Below are 23,493 nucleotides of genomic sequence, written 5' to 3'. Positions count from 1 at the left end.
TAGGGGTAGAGCTGAGTGGTAGTGATAGTCTAGCACGTGTGAGGTTCTGAGCCCGATCCTCACCACCAGAATAAACAAAGCTTAAAGTTGGGTGCTGGTGACTTATGCCTATAATTGTACCAACTCAGAATGCTGAGATATGAGGGTCATAGTTTGAAGCCAGCCTAGAGAGACAAATCCAAAATATTCTTATGTCTAATGAACTAGTAAAAAAGCCAGAACTGGAGGTGTGTGTGGCTTAAGTGGAAGATCTCTGGCCTTGTGCAAAAAAGCCAAGTGAAAGTGCAAGACTCTGAACTCAAGCCCCAGTGCTAGCACCAAAAAAATAAAATAAAAATCACTGAAGGCTTACAGCTTGTGCTCCAGCCTATGGACTAGCTGGGAACCAATGACTCTGAAGGAAGCCTTGGAAGAAATAAGGATTTCCCTCTGTTGCATCCTCTCAGGTTTATCTTCAAGTATTGGAAATCCCCTTTTAACCAGAAAAGGGAACAATAATCTTCACCAGCCAAGAGATGGGCCCGCAAAGCTAGGATTACAGGTGTGAGCCACCAATGCCTGGCAAGGAGCAGGTTCTTTCCTCCTTGCCTGAGGAGGTAATGTGAAGGATGCAATGGTAAAGGAGGGTGGAAGTCCAGTCAAGAGCCTGGCAATGTAGACAGCCAGGACTGAGCCTGCTCTCCAGGGACAGAACTAAATGCCTCCTCTGCACCAAAGTGACTCTACTTACCATGCAGGTCCTGGAGTTCTCCCCGATAAAGGAGTCCCTCAGCACCTGTGTCAGTTTGCTTTCTCGGAATGGGGTATGAGCCTTGTTCTGTCCAAGGGCCCTGATACACTCCTGTGAAGCAGCAGGAACAATTAAAGACCCATCTTTCTCTCCCCCTCCCACTGCCCTCCAGGAACTACCACTAGCTGGCCTCTATTACCTTCAGGGCCAGAAGACTTTTGTTGATTTCTGCACCCTCCATGCGGGTTTGCCGGTCAGCACTGGAAGTATCTGCCCCTCGTTCATTTCCTGCCAGATCCACCAAAGAAAATTTGCCATACAGTTTCCCTTTGACTCGAAGAAGAATCTGGAAGCAGGCGTGGGAGCGTGACGAGTTGGAGTTGGCAAATGTTTGCCCAGAAGTCCTGTGACAAAGGTGAGGGGGGAGGCAAAGAAAGGTTATGACCTTCTGGGATCATTAGTCCCCAAGACCCTCCAGTGTTTAAGTCAGATCAGGATTCTAACAAGTTGTGTATCTTCCTTTCTCAGACTTTCATACTGGACAACAGCCATCTTTGGATGTAATAATTTGCTAGGTAGCTAAATCAAGAGGCTTTACGCTGATCTGCAGGATGATGAGCTGTGTCTGCTCCAAGGCACATATAAACTTCTTGAAAGTATTTGAGGGCCCTGAAGAAGGGAGCCCCTCCATGGTGCTGCCTGGCACCCCAATGTACCACACCAGTACTTCCCAACTTCTGTACTTCTGGCCCTATTCCTTCTATCCCAGAACACACCCAGTAAGGAAGCTCCTGACTTCCACAAGGGAGGGACAAGGACAGTCCTATGCATGCAGAGAAGCATGCTTGTGAATAACGCCTGCCTTGGATAGAGTTGTATTGCTTTGACTTGGTTCTGAGAAGCCTCTGGCCTTGGGTTATCTATCCCACTGAGAACCCTCAAAGCAGACCCTCAAAGCCTTAAAACCAGCCATTAGAAGACAGCCCCTTCCTAGTTAGAACTCTGACCTGCAGGCACTACCCAAGTTGATCATCTTGATGACATCATCAGCGGAGTTAACGAGGTACTCCTGCAGCCCCACCACCTGCACCTGTTGCTTGCCGTCCTCCAGCACACGTAACTTCGCCTTTTTGTTGAGCAGATCAAACAGCTGTGCAAGGCAGAGAGCATAAACCTAAGGGTATAGGTGCTAGGTGCCCTGTCCAGCTCCTCCATTCTCCAGGTATCAGACTAGGAGAGGGCACTATACTTGGAATCTGAACCAGTTTGGCTCTGCTACTTTACTGAGCAAGTTACTGAACCACTCTATTCTGTTTCCTATTTGAAAGTCAAGATAAATTATGTGTTTAGAACAGTGCTTAGTGTGTGTGTGTGTGTGGGAAACGGGACACTAAAGACCAGGTCAGGTCTGTGAAACAAAAATCTTCTTGTCAAATGGTATTTCCCACAGGTTTGAGTCAGCGACCTTACATTATGGAACTAAAACCAAACAACTACTAAACATAAAAAGGTCTAAAATAGACCTCTCAGTGGATCACAATAGCTCAAAAGCTATATATGTATGATCATATACAAGGATAAGCAAACTCTATTGTTGACGTTATATTTAAAGTTCTAGGTGAATTTCCTTTGGTGTATGCCATGTGGCTACTGTATATGTTTTTGGTACACTGGGTATTGTATATATGCCAACTTGATCTAGGGAAGGGAAAGAAAAACGAGGGTGTAAGATATCAAAAGAAATGTACGCACTGCCCTATTATGTAACTGTACCTTTGCACAACACCTTGTCAACAAAATTTAAATTAATAATAAAAAAAATATTATGAGGGGCTGGGAGAAAAAAATAATGCTTAGCAGTGAGCACCAGTGGCTCACACCTGTCCTGACTACTCAGGAGGCTAAGATCTGATGAGGGTCATGTTTCAAAGCCAGCTCAGACAGACAAATCTGTGAGATTTTTTTTTTTTTTTGCCAGTCCTGGGGCTTGAACTCAGTGCCTGAGGCACTGTCCCTGGCTTCTTTTTGCTTATGGCCAGCAATCTACCACTTGAGCCACAGCACTACTTCTGGCTTTTTCTGTTTAGGTAGTGCTGAGGAATTGAACCCAGGGCTTCATACGTGCTAGGCAAGCACTCTACTGCTAAGCCATATTCCTAGCTCTCTGTGAGATTTTTATTTGCAGTTAACCAGCAAAAAGCTGGAAATGGACATGTGGCTCACATGGTAGAATGTGCCAGCTTGTGCAAAACAGCCAAGTGAGGGAGTGAGGCGATGAATTCAAGCCTCAGTACCATCATGCATGCACGCGCGTGCCTGTGCACCACAAACACATAAAATAGTGCTTAGTACATATTAGCCTGTCAGTAATAAATATTAGCTTTTATCATCTCAGCTCTTCTCTAGGGAAGGCAACCCTATAAAAGTATATAGAGGGGGAAGGCAGGGGAAAAATGAGGGAGGAGGTACCAAGTTGAACAAGAAATGTACTCACTGCCTTACACATGAAACTGTAACCCCTCTGTACTTCACTTTGACAATAAAGGGGAAAAAAGGAGAAAAGTATATAGAGACTAGAGAGATTAAAAGAGTGTGTGACTATAAGAGATATATCTATATCTATCCCAATCAGAGCAGGAAGATTATGAGGGAGGTATATCAAAACAAAACAGAGCATACACAGATACACAGCATGCCATCCATCTGAGAAGAAGCCTGAGGAATATGTCTGCTATTCTTTTTTTATTTTGTCCATCATGGGCTGAACTCAAGGCATGGCCACTGTCCCTGAGCTTTTCTGCTCAAGGCTAGGGCTCTACCACTCTGAGCCAACAGTTCTTGTTTTCTGGTGGTTAACTGGAGATAAGAATCTGCTGGGCACCAGGCACCAGTGGCTTACACCTATAATCCTAGCTACTCAGGAGGCTGAGATCTGAGGATCACAGTTCAAAGCTAGGGCAGGAAAGTCTGTCACATGAGACTCTTATCTCCAATTAACCACCAGAAAACCAGAAGTGACGCTATGGTTCAAGTAGTAGAGCTAGCCCAGAGCTAAAGAGCTCAGGTACAGCGCCCAAGGCCAGAGTTCAAGCCCCAGGACTGAAAAAAAGAATCTCATGGGTCAGGCAATGGTGGCTCAAGCCTGTAATCCTAAAGAAACTGATACCTGAGGATCGAAGCTCAGCCAGCTTGGGCAGGAAAATCCGTCAGACTCTTTTCTCCAATTAACCACCCAAAAAGTGGAAGTGGAGCTGTAGCTCAAAGTGGTAGAGCATTAGCCTTAAACACAAAAGCTCAGAGACAGTGCCCAGGCCCTAAGTTCAACCTCAGAACCAACCAACAAACAAAAAAAGTCTCATGAACTTTCATGCCCAGATTGGCTTCTAACAGAGCAATTCTCAGATCTCAGCCTCCTGAGTAGATGCCTGCTGCTCTTATTCAGTTTTGATGTCATCTCACCATCAGATTTCCACCTCCCTACAGATGCCTGAGTTAAGTAGCTCAAAGGTCTAACCTACAGCTAGTAAATTATTTGACTTCTGTAACTTTTAGCCAACTTTAGGGTTTTGGAAAACCAGGAGCTCCCTCTGAGTAGATAAGGGCTCCCTGACTACTACCTTCCCATTGTAGATCTCGAAGAATGTCACATAGACTTCCAGGCCCAGGTTCCGGTAACGGGGCTGTTTCTTCAGGAGGAAGACATCCTGGGCTATGGAAAAAATCCTGGATAAATAAACATCTTATCTTTCTGCACCCAATCCCAATGAGACAAACTATATTACTCACAGGCCATTGCATAGATCCCTTTGGATGCATTCTGAGCTTTACCAGAGAGGTCTCCACCCATAGTCTGAAAAAGGAAAAGTAGACAACTGTGGTTAAGCTTGGTCAAGCCAGAGCACTACTCCAAAGCCAGGAGACTGAAGCTGCTGAGGTCTCTCCCTGCACCTGGCATAGTGAGACTGCCTGGTGATGGGGCATCTACACTGAGAGGACTTTCTGCAAGACATGTTCATCCTTTTCAGGAGTCTAGTATTATACTATAGGAAAGACTTAAATACTCACATGTGTCTTGCCACTTCCTGTCTGCCCATATGCAAAACAAGTTGCTTTTCCCCCTTCAAAAATCGTCTGTACCAATGGCCTTGCTGTGAACCTAGGAAAAAGGATAGAGAGGGGAAGGGCATTTGTACAGTCAATAATCCTTGGGATCTAAGAGGCACTGGAAATGTTAGGATGTTCTGCAATACTATCTCCCCCACCATTGCCAGGGTTGATTCAGCCAAGCGGCTGGCTAGGTGGGTACCCTTCCCTCTCAGTTCTATGTGCATCCCTCCCAAAGCCCGCATGCCTGGTAGAAGAAGATCATCTTTCCTAGTGGAAACTATTCTTTGATCAAGGGTATATTAATAGCCATGTTCTCCTTCTAGAACCTCCAAAGAGCTCTCACGGCCAATGAGAATGTTTCCAGGAACCCCTCAAACAGGTATTTAGCAAATTAGCAAATCTATTACTCTTATTTTTTATTTTGCTAGGGATGGAATTGGGATATCACACAGGCTATCAAGTACTCCACCACTAAGCCATTCCCAGGAAAGTGTTTATATGTAACATGGTATATGACACTCCCCACCTTTGCATAATTTCTAGGTTATTGGTAATACTTAATAAAATAATAAGTGCAAGATAGTTGTTATGCTGCATTTTTTAGGAATGTCATGATGACTGCATCATGTTCAATATAGAACCAATCTTTTTTTGATCTGTAGTTGGCTAAATATACAGCTATGTAATCCAAGAATACAGAGGGCCAACTGTATCTGTCTCTAATATGCTTCTTAGAGCACTGTCCTACTGCAAAACTCCTGAGATCCTCAATACCTTCTAGGTATACCACTCTTCTCCTGCCCCAAAAGTCCATCCTCATCTTGACCACACTAACAAATCCAAAATACTTCTGGCTCCTTAGGGGGAAGGTAGCTAGGGGTAACCTGCCAGGAGCAGGCTGATGGCCCACATTCTAAACTGCGTGGCCTCTCTTCCACACTGGATACAAGGTAAAAACCAGAGCTTGGCAGACAGCCTCCAGCAGTACCTAGGGGAAATCAAATCTAAAATATCTTATGCTTTGTGGGCTAAATAAGGGTTTCCATCATATTTTTCTATTGATACAGGGTCTCAAGAAGTAGCCCTGGCTGTGTCTTGAACTCTCTCCATCTTCCTATCTTGGCTTCCTGTGTGTTAGGATTATAGGCATGAGTAAGCATGCCCATCATCCTGGTTTTTTTGGTCAGTCCTGGGGTTCGTACTCAGGACCTGAGCACTATCCCTGGCTTCTTTTTGCTCAAGGCTAGCACTCTACCTCTTGAGCAAGCACCACTTCTGGATTTTTCTGTTTATGTGGTGCTGAGGAATCCACGCCAGGACTTTGTGCATGCTAGACAAGCACTCTAGCACTAAGCCACATTCTCAGCCCCTCATCCTGTTTTTGTGTGTGTGTGTGCTGGCACTAAGGCTGAGTTTTTTTTTGCTCATAGATAGCACTCTACCACTTGGGTCATGCCTCCAAGTCCAGTTTTTTGGTTTTTGCTGGTTAACTGTAGATAAGAGTCTCTCAGACTTTTCTTCCCAGCTGGCTTTGAACCACAATCCTCAGATCTCAGCCTCCTGAGTAGGCAGGATTACAAATTTGAGCCACTGGCCACAAATATGTGGGGGAAAAAAGCACCTCGGGGTTGGGAATATGGCCTAGTGGTAGAGTGCTTGTCTCGCATACATGAAACCCTGAGTTCGATTCCTCAGCACCACATATATAGAAAAAGCCAGAGGTGGCGCTGTGGCTCAAGTGGTAGAGTGCTAGCCTTGAGCAAAAAGAAGCCAGGGACAGTGCTCAGGACTGCCAAGCCCCAGGACTGGCAAAAAAACCCCAAACAAACAAACAAAAAACACCGGAAAAGTAGGAACTGGTGGCTTACACCTATAATTTCAGCACTCGGGAGGCTCAGGGAGGATGGAAAATTGAAGGGCAGTTTGGGCTAAGCTGTGAGTTCAAGGGCCTTTTTGAGCAAGAACCTGTATCAAAAACCAAAGGCCTAATATCTATGTGAATGATCATGTGAATATGATCATATAAAATAATATTTACCCACATGAACTCCCAAGAAATAGAAATAAGAGGTGTTCTTATTTTCTTTGTTGCTGTTTTCATTTTCTGTGCTTTTTGTTTTGCTTCTAAGTTTATCTGTTCTGGGGAGAGTGAAGTGGGGCACAGAAAGGGTGAACAAAGGTGGCAGTGATGCTCATGAGACACTATGTTGAAAATGAACTATATACAACTTGTGGGTAGGCAGGGAGAAAACTGGGAGAGAGCAGGGAAGGGGTGACACTTTATGTTCAAAAAGAAATGTAGCCAGGCGCTGGTGGCTCATGCCTACAATCCTAGCTACTCAGAGGGCTGAGATCTGAGAGGATCTCAGGCAGGAGTCTGTGAGACTCAACTCCAATTAACCACCAGAAAACTGGAAGTGGCATTGTGACTCAAGTGGTAGAGGGCTGGGAATATGGCCTAGTGGCAAGAGTGCTTGATTTGTATACATAAAGCCCTGGGTTCAATTCCCCAGCACCACATATACAGAAAATGGCCAGAAGTGGTGCTGTGGCTCAAGTGGCAGAGTGCTAGCCTTGAGCAAAAAGAAGCCAGGGACAGTGCTCAGGCCCTGAGTCCAAGGCCCAGGACTGGCAACAAAAAACAAAACAAATTATCAAGTGGTAGAGTGCTAGCCTTTAGCTGAAGAGCTCAGGGACAGAGCCCAGCCCAGAGTTCAAGCCTCATGACTGGCAAAAAAAAGAATAAGAAGAAAAGAAATGTACTCATCACCTGGCTTATGTAACTGTAATCACTCTGTACATCACCTTTGCAAGAAATATATGTGTATGTGTGTGTGTGTGTGTGTGTGTATGCTAAAAGCCAGATGCTGTTGGCTCATGCCTATCTATAATCCTATTTGGGAAGTTGAGAATGAGAAGATTATGATTTGATGCCAGCCTGGGCAGAAAGTTAGTGGGATTGGCTCCCTAAAGCCACCAGGAGCTTGGGCTCCTGTCCAAGCAGGAAGCAAGATTCTATTCTAAAAATAGCCAGTAAAAAACAGGGCAGAAGGTTTGGCTCCAGCAGTGCAAGGACCCGAATTCAAACTCAGTACAATCAATCAATCAATTAGTCAATCAATCAACCAATCAAATAGGCAATAAACTAACCTGTAGATAACTTCATTGGATGCTGTTTCATCAAATGCAAAGTCAAAACAGAATGCCTGGTTCTCCAGATACTTTGTTAAGTCCACTTTTAATTTGGGTTCATGCACCATGAGGAGACACTTGCTAGGAACAGAAATCACATCGATTTCTTTCTTGGCCAGTTCTGCAGAGGGAGAGAACTTCAGGGGATGCTCCCTGGACACAGGGGACCTTCGGTTAGTCTGAAGCCTTTTTTTGACTGAATGGCTTACCTTGTTTATTTAGAGGGCGTTTCCTAACACATACACAGATCCTGTGCTCTTCAATCTGTAAGAGGGTAAGAGGAGAAACCAAAAGGAGAAGAATCAGAACAGTATGAAAGTCTGTCCAAACCTCCCTGCCGTGCCCAGTCAAAGGACAAAATCTTAGTGATCCTATCAGTCACACTAGAGCATAGGAAGTTATATTGCATTTCCCCCAATTTTCTTACTCTGCTACCTGAAAACGTTTCAGCACTACTTTTATAATTATTAGCAGCAGTCTATCCAATCTATACTAGAGGGGATAGGATACTGTTTGTAAAGATCAGACTCTTTTGAACCTCACTAGCTGCATCCCACCAAAGAGTATGGAAAAAAAAGTGGCCAGGCATGATGGTTACCTACCTGTAATCTAGACAGGTAGGACTGCCAGTGTGAAGCCAGCCTGGGCTATGTAGCAAGACTCTGTCTCAAAAGAGGGCAATGAATAGATGGGAATGTGGCTTAGTGGTACAGTGCTTGCCTAGCATACATGAAGTCCTGGGTTCAATTCCTCAGTACCATATAAACAGAAAAAGCTGGAAGTGGTGTTATGGCTCAAGCGGTAGGGTGCTAGCCTTGAGCAAAAGAAGCAAAGGGACAGTGCCCAGGCCGAATTCAAGACCCAGGACTGGCAGAAAAAAAAAGGGGGGGGGGTATGGAAGAGTGGGCTACGGACATAGTTCACACTTGCCAAGCATGCTTGAGACCCTGGATTCAATTCCCCCCACAAAAAAGGGGGTGAGGCGCATGAGAAAGGTGGGAGTATGATTCAGTAGTAGACGTCGCTCAGCACATATTAGGTCTTGGGTTTGACCTGTAGCAAAAGCTGGGTGCTGATGGCTAACACTTGTAATCTTAGCTACTCAGGAGGCTGAGATAAGGAGGATCAAAGTTCAAAGCCAGACTAGGCAGAGAAGTCTGAGAGACTCCATCTCCAAATAACCAACAAAAAGCTGAACTGGAGGTATAGCTCTAGTGGTAGAATACCAGCCGTGAGCAAGAAAGCCAAGAGTATGATACCTGAATTCAAGCTATAGAACTGGGGGTAAAAGGGGAAAACATCTTCAGAAAAAAATAAGAAAACAAGCTAGGCACTAGTGGCTCACGCCTGTAATCCTAGCTATTCAGGAGGCTGAGGATTAGGGTTCAAAGCCAGTCTGGGCAGGTAAGTTCCTGAGACTCTAATCTCCAACAAATCCCCAAAAAACCAGCAGTGGCTCAAAGTGGTAGAGTACTAGTCTTGAGGAATCAGCTCAGGTATAGCACCAGGCCCTGAGTTCAAGTCCCATAACAACAACAAAAACAAAACAAACAAAAAAAACAATGGGCTTTCAATGCTGAGAAAAGATCTCTGTATTGTTTTTCTTCCCATGCCAGAATTGGGGCTTAAACTGAGGGCCTGATTGCTCTACCATGAGCCACACCTCCACTTCTGGCTTTTTGCTGGTTAATTGGAGATAAACATCTTGGGTATTTGCCCCAACTGATGGTGGATCACAAACCCCATATTTAAACCACTTGAGTAACTAGTCCCTGTATGCTTTTTTTTTTCTTGCCAGTCCTGGAGCTTGAACTCAGGGTGTGGGCACAATCCCTGAGCCTCTCTGTGCTCAAGGCTAGTGCTCTACCTCTTGAGCCACAGTAAGACTTCCAGCCTGTTTATGTGGTGCTAAGGATTCGAACTCAGGGCTTCATGCATGCTAGGCAAGCACTCTACCACTAAACCACATTCCCAGGCCTGCTTTCATTCTTATAAAGATAAGTTTTCTGTCTCTCAATGTACTTACAGGATCAGTCATAGTAAGTGGATGACATTCCAGAGTAGCTCGATATTCCTTAATCATCCGGGCAAATTCCCAGTTTGGAAAACTGTTCTCATATTCCTATTTGAGAAAAGAGCAAAACATTAAGATATAAGCACTCTCAGATTCAGCACTAAGAGGCAGTAATGACAGCTCTTCAGTATGACTTCACAGTTCAAGTCTTCATCCTGACTCTAGGGTACAAAAGCTTTAAGGAGCAGAAGGGCAAGGGAGCCTAGGCATGCACCATAACCAACTAAGAAGTAGGACAAGCTTATCATTCCACACTAATCTCAGTAGGCACAGCAGCACACTGTACTTCCCCAAAGCAATGAACCTATCTTAGGGGAATTCACCGCAGCCACTCCCATCCTGCAGTAGACGGAGCAAATGACTGCCCAGCACTGTGTTAGTATATGATAGGCTTCCTCACTGGACATTTGGCATCAAGAACTGTGCATCTCAAGGCCTTTTAGATAACGTCTGAATAATATACTTATTTTCTGAACAAGTCTGATGAGAAATCAGCTAAATTTCCTGGATATCAGAATTGACATCTCAGAAATGCTAGGACCCAAATGAATTTTTGTTGCCCATAGTGCTTCAGTTCAGGAGGCTCATAGGCCCACTCTAAAAACCTCACCCAAATCTCCCACGAAAGGTACCTGGGCTCGCTTTATTCTTATTTCAGAGTTTTGGGCCCTCTTCTCTTCCCGCTTGGTCTTCATTTTTTCAATTTCCTTCACAACACATGATTTCCTCCGAACTGGGGAGAAAGGGAAGGAAATCAGTCTTGTACTTGTCTAGGCCAGCCTGCTGTTCTCTGGCCGTTTTGCTGAGTTCTAGGCCTTTTTCGTGAACAGGTTTTCTCTAGATTCTTGCCCTTAAATCACTATACACAGCAATCAATACATGTGACTCTTGGATCGATTAAGTGAAGCGAGTACTGACTTCACTAGTATGAGTTCAGAGCAGTCACAACAGTACTCTGGTTCTTAACTAAACTCTCTTAATGCTTCTATAGCCTCTCTCTCTCTCTCTCTCTCTTTCTTCTTTTCTTTTGCCAGTCCTGGGGCTTGAACTCAGGGCCTGAGCACTGTCCCTGGTTTCTTTTTGTTCAAGGCTAGCACTCTGTCACTTGAGCCACAGTGCCACTTCTGGCCATTTTCTATATATGTGGTGCTGAGGAATCGAACCCAGGGCTTCATGTATATGAGGCAAGCACTCTTGCCACTAGGCCATATTCCCAGCCCTATAGCTATTTTCTTAACCACCGGAAAGGTGAGGCAGGGGCTGGGAATGTGGCTTGTAGTAGAGTGCTCATGTTACATGCATTAAGCCCTGGGTTCAATTCCTCAGTATCTCATAAACAGAAAAAGCCGGAAGAAGCAAACAAAAAGTAAGACAGGGCTGGGAATATGGCCTAGTGGCAAGAGTGCTTGTCTCGTGTACATGGAAGCCCTAGGTTCGAATCCTCAGCGCAACACACACACACACACACACACACACACACACACACACACACACACACACACACACACACAGAATATGGCCAGAAGTGGTGCTGTGGCTCAAGTGGCAGAGTGCTAGCCTTGAGCAAAAAGGTAAGGTAGCCCTGTTTTGTTTTCAGGGTCAGTATGTTAACACCAGAACCACCTCAAATCAGGGTGCTTTGTCCAGTCTTCCACAGTTTGTAACAGTCTATGGCCACATGAAAACATGCCTTCACAATGACAAAAAAGGATTTTGATCCCAGGCACCCAGATATGCCAGATATAGCTGCTGCATACCAGGAGCAGACTAGCAGACCGCTTATTGTATGTACCTGAGTTCACAGGGTATGCAGCAGAACTGCCTCTGATGGAGTGGACTTGCTCTTCCACCTCCTCGCTGATCATCGTCAATGGTATTTCACTTACTGCAGGACATGAGGGCCTAGCAGAGCCAGCTGTGAGGGAATAAGAGTCACTGGAGAAACAGCAGGCACATTGCAGCTGTCCTTATTGGGGTGTTGGCAGGTCATGGGCCAGGAGAAGGCTACTGCCAGCTCAGCAAGGGCTCAAATCTTACAGCAGAACTTAGGCTTTTCCCTTCACCTCGGCCCAGACCGGAACTGGAACATTTCCCCTGCAATGAAAGGCTTCTGGGCTAAAACAGTATTCTTCTTTTCTTGTGCCAGTCCTGGAGTTTGAACTCAGGGCCTGGGCGCTGTCACTAGACATTTTTTTCTGAAGACTAATGCTCTACCACTTGAGTCACAGCTCTACTGCTGGCTTCTTGGTGGCTAAATGGATTTTTGTGCCCCAGTTAGCTTTGAATTGTGATCCTCAGAGCTCAGCCTCCTGAGTAGCTAGGATTACAGGAATACATTCTCCTTTTTGGCAGTAAGAATTAAATTCAGGGCCTCACATTCTTGCTTGACTTTCTTGCTTATAGCATGTGATCTATTACTTGAGCCAGGGCTTCAGTCTAGCATTATGTTGGTTATTTTGGATATAAATTCTTGTGAATTGTTCTATCTAGACTGGCCAACTGCAGTCCTCCAGGTCTCAGACTCCTGAGTAGTTAGGAATATAAGTATAAGCAACCAGCACGTGGGCCAAATATTCTAAAGGACATGTGAATAACTCAGAATGGGTATTGTCATAAAGTGGAAGGTCTTTGGAGACTTGACTCTGTAGACTTGACCAAAGCATGGGTTCTCAGGCCAGGGTAGCCCTTTCTACTCAGTGGGACTCTTTCAGACTTGTCCAAAGCCTCAGAAACTCAGGTTTCTGAAAGATGGAAGGACAAGGGGGGAAGGGGCTGGAAACATGGCCTAGTGGTAGAGTGCTTGCCCAGCGTACAAGAAGCCCTGGGTTCGATTCCTCAGCACCGCATATACAGAAAAAGCTGTAAGTGGCACTGTGACTCAAGTGATACTGTGCTAGCCTTGAGCAAAAAGAAGCCAGGGCAGTGCTCAGACCCTGGGTTCAAGCCCCAGGACTGGCCAAAAAAAAAAACCACCCCAAAACCCCCAGAAATGACAGGGAATTTGGGTAGCAACTAATCACGCTGAATCAACAAAGAGATGCAAGTACAGTGCTTCATTAACTCCCACATATGGTCATCACTCTTTCATTTATCTTCATCCTATTAGAATTGAATTTGGTAACATAAAGTATAATGATCTATATTTTACAAGTATCTGAGTCTACTTTATCTATTAGAATATTTTCAATTACTTTGAAAATTCCACTTGCATAAATTTTTCAAGAAGGGAAAAAGTAGTTGCGTGTCGGCAGTTCACACCTATAATCCTAGCTACTCAGGAGGCTGAGATCTGAGGATCATGGTTCAAAGCCAGACTAGGGCAGGAAAGTCCATGAGATTCTTAATTCCAGTTAACCACCAAAAAGCTGGAAGTGGAGTTATGGGGTGGTAGAGCACTAACCTTGAGCACAAAAGCTCAGAGACAGCACTCAGGTTCTGAATTCAAGCCCCAAGATTAGCATCCCCACCAAAAAAAAAGGAAAAAGCTAATTTATGCTTTTAAAAGTCAGAATTTTACTTAGTAAGTGGGAGGCCCTGAGTTCTAGCACTGCTAAAAAAGAAAAAAAGAAGACAAGATTATAAGGTAGCCAAGAAGGTAGGAATATGAGCATCTCTGAAGGAATGTTTGGAGTACTGTTAGTACTCTGTCCCTGGGTGTATTCAGTTAGGAAAAACTCATTGAACTATGAACACAATATGTGTATTTTTCTGAATATGTTTCTTCTTTTTTTTTTTTCTACCGGTTGTGGGGCTTGAACTCTGGTCCTGGGCACTGTCCCTGAGCTCTTCAGCTCAAGGCTAGCTCTCTACCACTTGAGCCACAGCGCCATTTCTGATTTTCTGGTGGTTAATTGGAGATAAGAATCTCATAGACTTTTCTGCCCAGGTTGGCTTTGAACTGGGATCTTTAGATTTCAGGCTCCGGAGTAGCTAGGATTATAGGTGTGAGCAACCAGCGCCCGGCTTCTGTATACGTTTCGATTGAAGTTTTTAGAAGTATAACGTGATGCTTCCAGTTCAGGAAACAGTGCTGACAGGGTAGGGTGAGAACAATACTAGTGCCAGGGTAGTGCAGGAATCTTAGGATATTCTAGCACAGACAGGTAATATGTGAGGAACCTGTACCAATGTCTCCAAAAAGGATAGTACATTCACCACTCACTGGGAACTGAAAACTGCTTGCGGGAGTTTGTAGACACAGGTACCTCCACTTCCATTTCATTCTCCTGAGTGGTAATACGAAGCTCTGAGACAGTAGACATTCGACTAGAGCGTCTTCGAAGACCTGAAGAGTTGAGAAAAGCAACCAATCCATGCTGAAAGATCAGAATGGCAGGAGAAGGGCAGAAAGGGCACACCTCTAAGGCCCTGTACAAGGTAGCAGGGAGACCAAGTACTGGCATCCCTTGAATATTTGTGTATGTCTTGCAAATTCAGGACCTCCTGAAGGCAAAGATATCATCCATAAGAAACATAGCTTGAGTAAATAAAGGGAAGCAACAGCAAATCTGAAACCATTTCTGGTGAGATTTAAGTCCTGAGAGAAAAAATTATGCATTTTTGTATTATGTGTATGTATTTGCCAATTCCAAGGCTTGAGCTCAGGGAGGGCTTTAAGCTCATGTGGCTTGGTTGCTTGGACAGTGCTTTACCATTTAAGCCATGTCTACAGTCTAGCAGTTTGCCTGTTAATCAGAGAATCAATCTCCAGGACTTTTCTGTCTAACCTGGCAATGAACCATGATCCTTTGAATAGCTAGGATTACAGGCAGGAGCAACAGGCACCTGACAAATATTATTAACAGCAGCAGTACCTACTGTTGTACAATTCTCCTGCATCTTTAGATTTGGGGTGTGGCTCAGTATCTGTTTACTATGCACTAGACCCTGAGGTTCAATTCCCAGTACTATCATCACCACACACACACACACACACACACACACACACACACACACACACACTCACACACACAAAAAAACCCCAAAGGCCAGGCACCAGTGGCTCATACCTGGTATCCTAGCTACTCAGGAGGCTGAGATCTGAGGATCATAGTTTGAAGCCAGCCTGGGCAGAAAGTCTATGAGCGCTTAGCTCCAATTAATCAGAAAAAGCCAGAAGTGGCACTATGGCTCAAGTGGTAGAGTGCTAGCCTTGAGCAAAAAGGAGTTCAGGGACAGCACCAAGCCCAGTGTTTAAGCCCCAGAAACTGCAATAAAGAAAAGAAAAAACACCACACAAAGAAAATCCCCAAGGGCCAGGCATAGTGGTATGTAATTGTATCCACCAAGTTGCTCCACAGAACCCATCATCAGAAACCCATAGGATCAGCTATGGAAATAAAATCTTATAAATGGCTGGGTGCTGGTGACTCATACCTGTAATCCTAGCTACTCAGGAGGCTGATGATGTCTAAGGATTACAGTTCAAAGCCAGATGAATCCAGCAAAAAGGTCTGTGAGACTCTAATTAACCACTGGAAAACATGAAGTGGTGCTGGGGCTCAAATGTACTCTTTACCTGTCTTAGGTAACTGTAACCCTTCTGTACATCACCTTTATAATTAGAAAATTGTATTAAAAAAACATGAAAAGGGCTGGGGATATGGCCTAGTGGCAAGAGCACTTGCCTCGTATACATGAAGCCCTCAGTTCGATTCCCCAGCACCACATATACAGAAAATGGCCAGAACTGGCGCTGTGGCTCAAGTGGCAGAGTGCTAGCCTTGAGTAAAAAAAAAAAAAAAAGAAGCCAGGGACAGTGCTCAGGCCCTGAGTCCAAGGCCCAGGACTGGCAAAACAACAACAACAAAAAAAAAAACAACAACATGAAAAACAAAAAAGAAATGTACTATCTACTTGAGTTATATAACTATAACCCCTCTGTATATCACCTTTATAATACACACACACACACACACACACACACACACACACACACACACACAAACACAATTTTAGGTCAGTCGAGGGCTTGAACTCAGGGCCTAGGCACTGTCTCTAAGCAATTTTGCTCGAGGTTAGTGCTCTACCACTTTGAGCCACAGTGCCACTTCCAGTTTTTGAGTGGTTGATTGGAGGTGAGAGTCTCATGAAAACTTTTCTGCCCAGACTGGCTTTGAACCATGATCCTCAGATCTCAGCCTTCTGAGTAGCTATGATTTCATGCATGAGCCAGAGTTGCCTAGCTAACAATAAAAACATTTTAAAAAATAAAATAAAAGGACAAGTAAGAGTTCAAGGTTCTGAGTTCAAGCCCCAGTATCAGCATACACACATAAAAAAAGCTTAAGGGAAATGGTTGAGTTGAACTTGTACTAATTACTTTCTAGAAATAAAAATACTTCTATGAGAAAAAAAAATTGTCACCTATATTTCAAGTCATACATTTGGGAACAAAATTTGCTGTTATAAAAGTACAAGTACCAACGTGTACTATCTGAATATCACTCATTTTGACCACCCCCACTTACCAGTGGTTTGATGATGTGAAAGTGATGAACATTCATTAGAGACTGAATTTTGATCTTTTCCCAGGCTACTAATATGCTGTACAATACTCTTTGAAGACACTGGGCAGTAACAGCAGGCTGTAGCTCTCACTCAGCCATGAGATCACAAAGATAAGACAACTCATACCCTAAAGTGTAATGTGTTGCTAAGCTATGATGGTCCTCAGGTTAGGTGTATTAAGTGCAGTGTTTTTTTTTTTTGGTTTTTTTTTTTTTTGCCAGTCCTGGGCCTTGGACTCAGGGCCTGAGCACTGTCCCTGGCTTCTTTTTTTTTTTTTGCTCAAGGCTAGCACTCTGCCACTTCAGCCACAGTACCGCTTCTGGCCATTTTCTATATATATGGTGCTGGGGAATCGAACCCAGGGCTTCATGTATACAAGGCAAGCACTCTTGCCACCAGGCCATATTCCCAGCCTTAAGTGGTTTTGACTTTATAGTACTTTCAACTTAGCAAAGCATGCGTCAGGATATAACACATTGTTAAGCTAAAAAGTACCCAAAATCCATTTATTTCATAAGAAGCATGAACTATGGTAGTTTTCTTTTTTTTTTTTTTTTGCCAGTCCTGGGCCTTGGACTCAGGGCCTGAGCACTGTCCCTGGCTTCTTTTTGCTCAAGGCTAGCACTCTGCCACTTGAGCCACAGTGCCACTTCTGGCCATTTTCTGTATATATGGTGCTGGGGAATCAAACCCAGGGCTTCATGTATGTGAGGCAAGCACTCTTGCCACTAGGCCATATTTCCAGCCCTATAGTAGTTTTCTTATTTCACAAATAATGTCATCTTGTAAGGTTTTTTTCTTTGTTGTTTTTTTATTTTTGTTTCAGAACTGGGGCTTGAACTCAGGGCCTGGGTATTTACTGACCCTTAACTTTTTCCGATCAAGTCTAGCACTCTACCACTTGAACCACATGTCTACTTCTAGCTTTTTTGTGTGTGGAAAATTGGAGATAGGTCCAGGCTGGTTTGTACCTTGATCCTCAGATCTCAGCCTCCCGAGTAGCTAGGATTACATGAGTAAGCAAGAGTGATAGCATTGCCTAGAATAGCACTATAGAATAGTACTCGAAGCCTGATGCCAGTGGCTCCCACATATAATCCTAGCTACTCAGAAGGCTGAGATCTGAGGATCAAGGTTCAAAGCCAGCCTGGGCAGGAATGTCCGTGAGACTCATCTCCAATTAACCACCAGAAAACCAGAAGGGGCACTTAGGCTCAAAGTGGTAGAGTGTTAGCCTTGAACAAAAAGCTCAGGGATAGTGCCCAGGCTCTGAGTTCAAGTCCCATGACTGATTAAAAAAAAGTACTCAGGCCCTGAGTTCAAGCTCTAGTACGAGCACACGCACACATATACACACAAAAGGATTCCTGGGGGTTGACCATGTGGCTCATGTGGTAAGGCACTGTTTCACAAGTTCAAGGCCCTGCATTCAAACATCAGTGGTCCCCTACTCCCAAATGCTTGAAACGCAAAGCAGACCTACCAAGTCAAATGCTGAAACTGGAACAACAAATCTGCTTCAATTTCCACAACTCTGAGCCCTAGTATCATCAGTTAGCACAAAGGGCATAACAATTACAGTAGAAATCTGTTTACCTTCTTTTGGGGCAGGAATTTTGGAGTTGACTGATTTGCGTTTTTGTTTCTGAAAAAAACAAAAAGAAAAAAATATATATATAACTTTTATTAATTCTATAGGGCCCAAGTGCTGTGCTGAACTCTAGGCAGGTTCCAGAAACCAAATCAACACAGAACTAGTAAATTCTAGATCATTAGCTACAGCCAGATGACAAGTACCTACCTGGATGGTTACATTTTCCTGTAGTGGCAAATGGTCCTTCGTGTGTAAGGGAAGAAGTTGTAAGAGTTCTGGGTTTATTGCAGCCACATCATCAAAATCAATCTATAAGGAACAAGTAAGAGTTTCAGTAAACAACTTAGTTGTCAATCTAAGTGCACCTCTGCAACCAAAGCTACCTTTCCATTCAGAGTTTACCAGCCTTAAATTCTACTAAGTAATAATAAGTATAAAACAATCTTGTATACGAGGCCAGCACTTTACCACTAGGCCATATTCCCAGCCCCTAAAACAATCTTAATAATGGTTTACCATCTAGATGGCTATGAAATTCTGATATCCAAGCCAACCGTAGACTGTCAGTGACAAGAGGGAAGTAAAGAGGAAGAAAGACAGGCCGACAAACAGTCAGATAGTCCTTGGCAGATCTGGACCACTTTGCTCTCTACCAATCGCTAGATGGCGAGACCCTGGTGGGACACAGGATCATGTATTGCTGGCTGACACAAAGGAAGAAATAAGTTCTAACTGTCTGGTGATTGTCAAAACAGAAGGCCCTTCAGGATCTTATGGGCAGGAACAAGTTCCAGAAAGCTACTACCTAAGTCTAAGTCTATCTACATTTTCTACTGGACCCAGAAATTTCTTCCCCAGTCACAGCTTCCTGCTCACACCTGTACTGAGGTCACAATTCTTGGTTTATATCATCAGAGTCTTTTTTTTTTTTTTGGCCAGTCCTGGAGCTTGGACTCAGGGCCTGAGCACTGTCCCTGGCTTCTTTTTGCTCAAGGCTAGCACTCTGCCACTTGAGCCATAGCACCACTTCTGGCCATTTTCTATATATGTGGTGCTGGGGAATCAAACCCAAGGCTTCATGTATATGAGGCAAGCACTCTTGCCACTAGGCCATATTCCTAGCCCTACATCATCAGTCTTACAATCCTTCAGGAACAACTCAAAGTTCACCAGCAAAACTTGATAGCAGGTTTAAACACACTAAAGTGTGCTAGAGGTGTAGCTTAGTGGTAGAGTGCTTACCTAGCATGTATGAGACCCTGGTTTTTTGTTTCTTCACAGAAACACAGCAAACGAGTCTCATTTTATTATATTTTGAAATGTCACAGAGCTGAAGCATTTAATCCAGGATATAAAAATTGTATTTACTTAGTTTTTGCAGGCCCTGGCATCTACTCTTCTATGTTCTCCACTCAACATATACTTATTAACTGGCCTATTCAAACATTAGGCACAAATAAGATAGTAGCATGCAAGGGGAAGGTAATCAAAGATAGATTAAGGTATCTATCACCTTTACCATCAGTAAGTTCAAACTGTAACAGGAAAGAGAAATCTACAAAGGGGTAGAAAACAAAGCAAGACAGGATAAAGCATGAATCACTGCTGCAAAAGCTGTCAGATGCTTCAGTAACCACACTTGTCTTATATAGCTACAGACCATTATCCATATATTTCCCCCATTTCTAGTCCTCAAAAGTACAGAGAGCATAAACATCATGGAACACCAGATAAGGCTGACTCACTACTCCATGTTCTTTTTTTTTTTTTTTAAGGGTCCTTTTCTCCAATGTATACTCCATGTTCTTACAGAACCTCCTGGAGTAAAGGAACAAGAGTGTGAAGGAAGTAGGACACCAGATAAGGCTGTCTCCTTTTCTAGGGTACTAGGAATGAGAGTATGTGGTCTTTAAAAAAGGTTGACTGTCAGGTGCTGGTGGCTCACACCTGTAATTCTAGCTACTCAGGAAGCTGAGATGGGTGGATTCAAGCCAGCTTAGGCAAGAAAGTCCAGGAGACTCTTATCTCCAATTAATTACGAGGAAGAAAAAAAAAAAGGCCAGAAGTGGAACCTGTGGCTCAAGTGGCAGAGTGCTATGCTATCCCTGGGTAGAAAAACTCAGAGACAGTACTCAGGACCTGAGTTCAAGGCTCAGGCCCAGCACAAAAAAATAAAGATTTTTTAAAAAAGGTACACTTTGATCTTAAAAAGGCTCAGAAGAAACTGGGATAAAGCAAAGGAAGGGGTGACACTGTCAAAAAAAAAAAAACAAAAAAAAAACCCAAACACACACGCACACACATGAATGTTGGGCACCACTGGCTCATGCCTGTAATCCTAGCTACTCAGGAGGCTGAGATCTGAGGATTGCCATCCAAAGCCAGTCTAGGCAGGAAAGTCCATGAGACTTTTTTATTGGACATGGGGCTTGAACTTAGGCCCTAGGAGCTCTCCCTGATCTTCTTTTGCTCAAGTCTAGCATTCTACCACTTGAGCCACAGTGCCACTTCTGGCTTTTTTTGAATAGTTCATTGAGATAAGTGTCTGATGTACTTTTCTGCCCAGGCTGGCTTTGAACCATGATCCTTAGATCCCAGCCTCCTTAGTAGCTAGGATTATAGGCACAGGCCACCAACGTTCTGCTCTAAGAGACTTTTCTCTTCAATAAATGACTTAGAAAATGCCAGAAGTGGTGCTGTGGCTCAAGTATAGAGAACTAATCTTAAGAAAAAAGAATCTCAGGGACAGTGCCCAGGCCAAGTTCAAGCCCCAAGACTAGATTAAAAAAGAAAACAACAACAAAATTAACCATCACAGTATTGTGCTAAGTCCTTAACATGTTATCTCATTTAACTATGAGGATATAGGTGTGTGTCTTCTGTTTTCTTAGCTCCCAACCAATCTAAAAGGAGTTCTAAGAGGCAGAACTTTAAGACAGGGAAACTCCATTTCTAAGGGCAGAAAGATGTCTGAGAGCAAATAAGACAGACATGACAATCCAGGCTTCACAGTCTAGGTAGTTTTTCACAACATCCAAATGCCACTAGAACATAAATGCCATAGTCACAGCTCTCTTCTCAAGACCATTCTGAAGTTCCTCCCTAAATCTAAATATCTTAGGTGCCAGAGGTGAAGACTCTCCAATCTCTTTTCAGACTTCCTGCTGCTGAAAGCATCTTGAAAGCCCGCCATTGCCTGGGTCCCCACCAGACCCAGTATGTTCCATCTCATCATTCCAGCTAAGCCTCACACTCCATCCAAGTCCACCCTGTCTTCAGCAAGTTTCCTCTTCTGAGCTTCTCTAATACTACTCATCGGGGCCATTCATCAAAAGTTACCTTATTTGTTGTTTCAAAAAATATGCTTGAGGGGCTGGGGATATGGCCTAGTGGCAAGAGTGCTTGCCTCATATACATGAGGCCCTGGGTTCGATTCCCCAGCACCACATATACAGAAAATGGCCGGAAGGGGCGCTGTGGCTCAAGTGGCAGAGTGCTAGCCTTGAGCAAGAAGCCAGGGACAGTGCTCAGGCCCTGAGTCCAAGCCCCAGGACTGGCCAAAAAAAAAAAAAAAAAAAATGCTTGGGGCTGGGAATATGGCCTCGTGGCAAGAGAGCTTGCCTTGTATACATGAAGCCTTGGGTTTGATTCCCCAGCACCACATATATAGAAAATAGCCAGAAGTGGCACTGTGGCTTCAATGGCAGAGTGCTAGCCTTGAGCAAAAAGAAGCCAGGGGCAGTGCTCAGACTGAGTCCAAGCCCAAGTCTGGCAAAAAAACAAACAAAAAATATGCTTGGGGTGCTGGGAATATGGCCTACTGGTAGAGTGCTTGCCTTGCATACATGAAGCCCTGGGTTTGATTCCTCAGTACCACATAAACAGAAAAAGCTGGAAGTGATGCTGTGACTCAAATGGTAGAGTACCAGTCTTGAGCAAAAGAAACTTAGGGACAGTGTCCAGGCCCTGAGTTCAAGCCCCAGGACTGGCATACACACACATACACATACACAAATGCTTTTGGAAATGCTGCAGGGGGGAGAATGTACTTTGTTCCAAGTACACTGTGTATATGTAGGGAAAAACCACACTGAAACTTGCTCATATTACAAATGTATACTCAAAAATCACACACACACAAAAATGAAATAAACAAATATATTGTGGTCTCCTCAGTTGGGTTACTCATTTTGTTATTCAAACTGTGATTACCACTATTGTGAACTTAGAACCTTCTTAGGTGAGTTTGCAAAGCTTTAGGATATTTTGCTTTCTAAAAACACCAGAAACTGTTAACTGCTTCAATTTAGGACAGGCCTGGCCAGGCATGGTGGCATATGCCAGTAATACCAGCTCTCAGGAGCCTGAGCCTGGAGGATCTTGTGTTTGAAGCCATGGCCATGTTTTTAAGATTGGAGAAGAAAGGACAGCATCAGAAGCTAAGTTCAGAGAAGGTCTGCATGATGTTAAATATGTAGAAGCATTTTCATAGAACCTACCTCTTTGCCTTTTGTGGCACCTCCTTCTAACCATTCCACTGAAACGGAAGAAGCCTCCAAATTCACAGTGCTTATGTTGGCACTGTGAATTAAGCCTATGTAGGAAACAAACAAACAGGGTTTCATCTATCTATCCACCAAGAGCCTTACTTTTAGGACCCACTTCCTTTTTGGATTCCCACAGAGATTTTCCATGTGGAGCTTACCTGGGACGGACAGTTGATTCCCACCCCCCCTTTCCTTTCTTTTTTTTTTTTTTTTTTTTTTGCCAGTCCTAGGCTTTGAACTCAGGGCTTGAGCACTGTCCCTAGCTTTTTTTTTGCTCAAGGCTAACACTCTGCCACTTGAGCCACAGCACCACTTCTGGCCATTGTCTATATATGTGGTGCTGAGGAATCGGACCCAGGGCTTCATGTATGCGAGGCAAGCACTCTTGCCACTAGGCCACATTCCCAGCCCTTTCTTTTTTAAACAAAACAAAAACAAACAGACTAAGACACAAATAGACCAGTGGTTCTTCATCCTCTTATTTTACAGAGGCTGGTTGGAAATGGTCCATTTTTTCTTTTTTTGCCAGTCCTGGGGCTTAAACTAGGGCGTGAGCACTGTCCCTGGCTTCTTTTGCTCAAGGCAAGCACTCTACCACTAAGCCACATTCCCAGCCCCTGGAAATAGTTTTTAAAATCTAGCTTTATGGGATAAAGGCCTTATCCCTACTCACAAGAGAGTCTTGCCTGACGTCGATGGCTCATGCCTGTAATCCTAGCTACTCAGGAGACTGAGATTT

The 23,493-nt window shown here is 44.0% G+C and overlaps 1 protein-coding gene across 1 annotated transcript in view; it reads right to left on the bottom strand.

Annotated features, from left to right (window-relative positions):
• Kif2c (kinesin family member 2C) overlaps positions 1 to 23,493 on the bottom strand; it is a 29,953-nt gene that overhangs the window by 5,565 nt on the left and 895 nt on the right. The window contains exons 2-16 of the mRNA XM_048351154.1: positions 22,707 to 22,801; positions 18,415 to 18,516; positions 18,210 to 18,258; positions 14,266 to 14,388; positions 11,896 to 12,018; positions 10,736 to 10,836; positions 10,056 to 10,151; positions 8,239 to 8,293; positions 7,988 to 8,150; positions 4,796 to 4,886; positions 4,517 to 4,580; positions 4,348 to 4,439; positions 1,738 to 1,880; positions 930 to 1,134; positions 731 to 841 (exon numbers count right to left, since the gene is read on the bottom strand). Of these exons, the coding sequence (XP_048207111.1) occupies positions 731 to 841; positions 930 to 1,134; positions 1,738 to 1,880; positions 4,348 to 4,439; positions 4,517 to 4,580; positions 4,796 to 4,886; positions 7,988 to 8,150; positions 8,239 to 8,293; positions 10,056 to 10,151; positions 10,736 to 10,836; positions 11,896 to 12,018; positions 14,266 to 14,388; positions 18,210 to 18,258; positions 18,415 to 18,516; positions 22,707 to 22,801 (1,613 nt within the window). The remainder of the gene's footprint in view (positions 1 to 730; positions 842 to 929; positions 1,135 to 1,737; positions 1,881 to 4,347; positions 4,440 to 4,516; positions 4,581 to 4,795; positions 4,887 to 7,987; positions 8,151 to 8,238; positions 8,294 to 10,055; positions 10,152 to 10,735; positions 10,837 to 11,895; positions 12,019 to 14,265; positions 14,389 to 18,209; positions 18,259 to 18,414; positions 18,517 to 22,706; positions 22,802 to 23,493) is intronic.

Source organism: Perognathus longimembris, chromosome 7 (genome assembly GCF_023159225.1).
Source record: "Perognathus longimembris pacificus isolate PPM17 chromosome 7, ASM2315922v1, whole genome shotgun sequence".
NCBI classification, from domain to species: domain Eukaryota; kingdom Metazoa; phylum Chordata; class Mammalia; order Rodentia; family Heteromyidae; genus Perognathus; species Perognathus longimembris.
The sequence above is the reverse complement of the archived record's forward strand: the minus strand, read 5'-3'. Positions and strand labels throughout refer to the sequence as shown.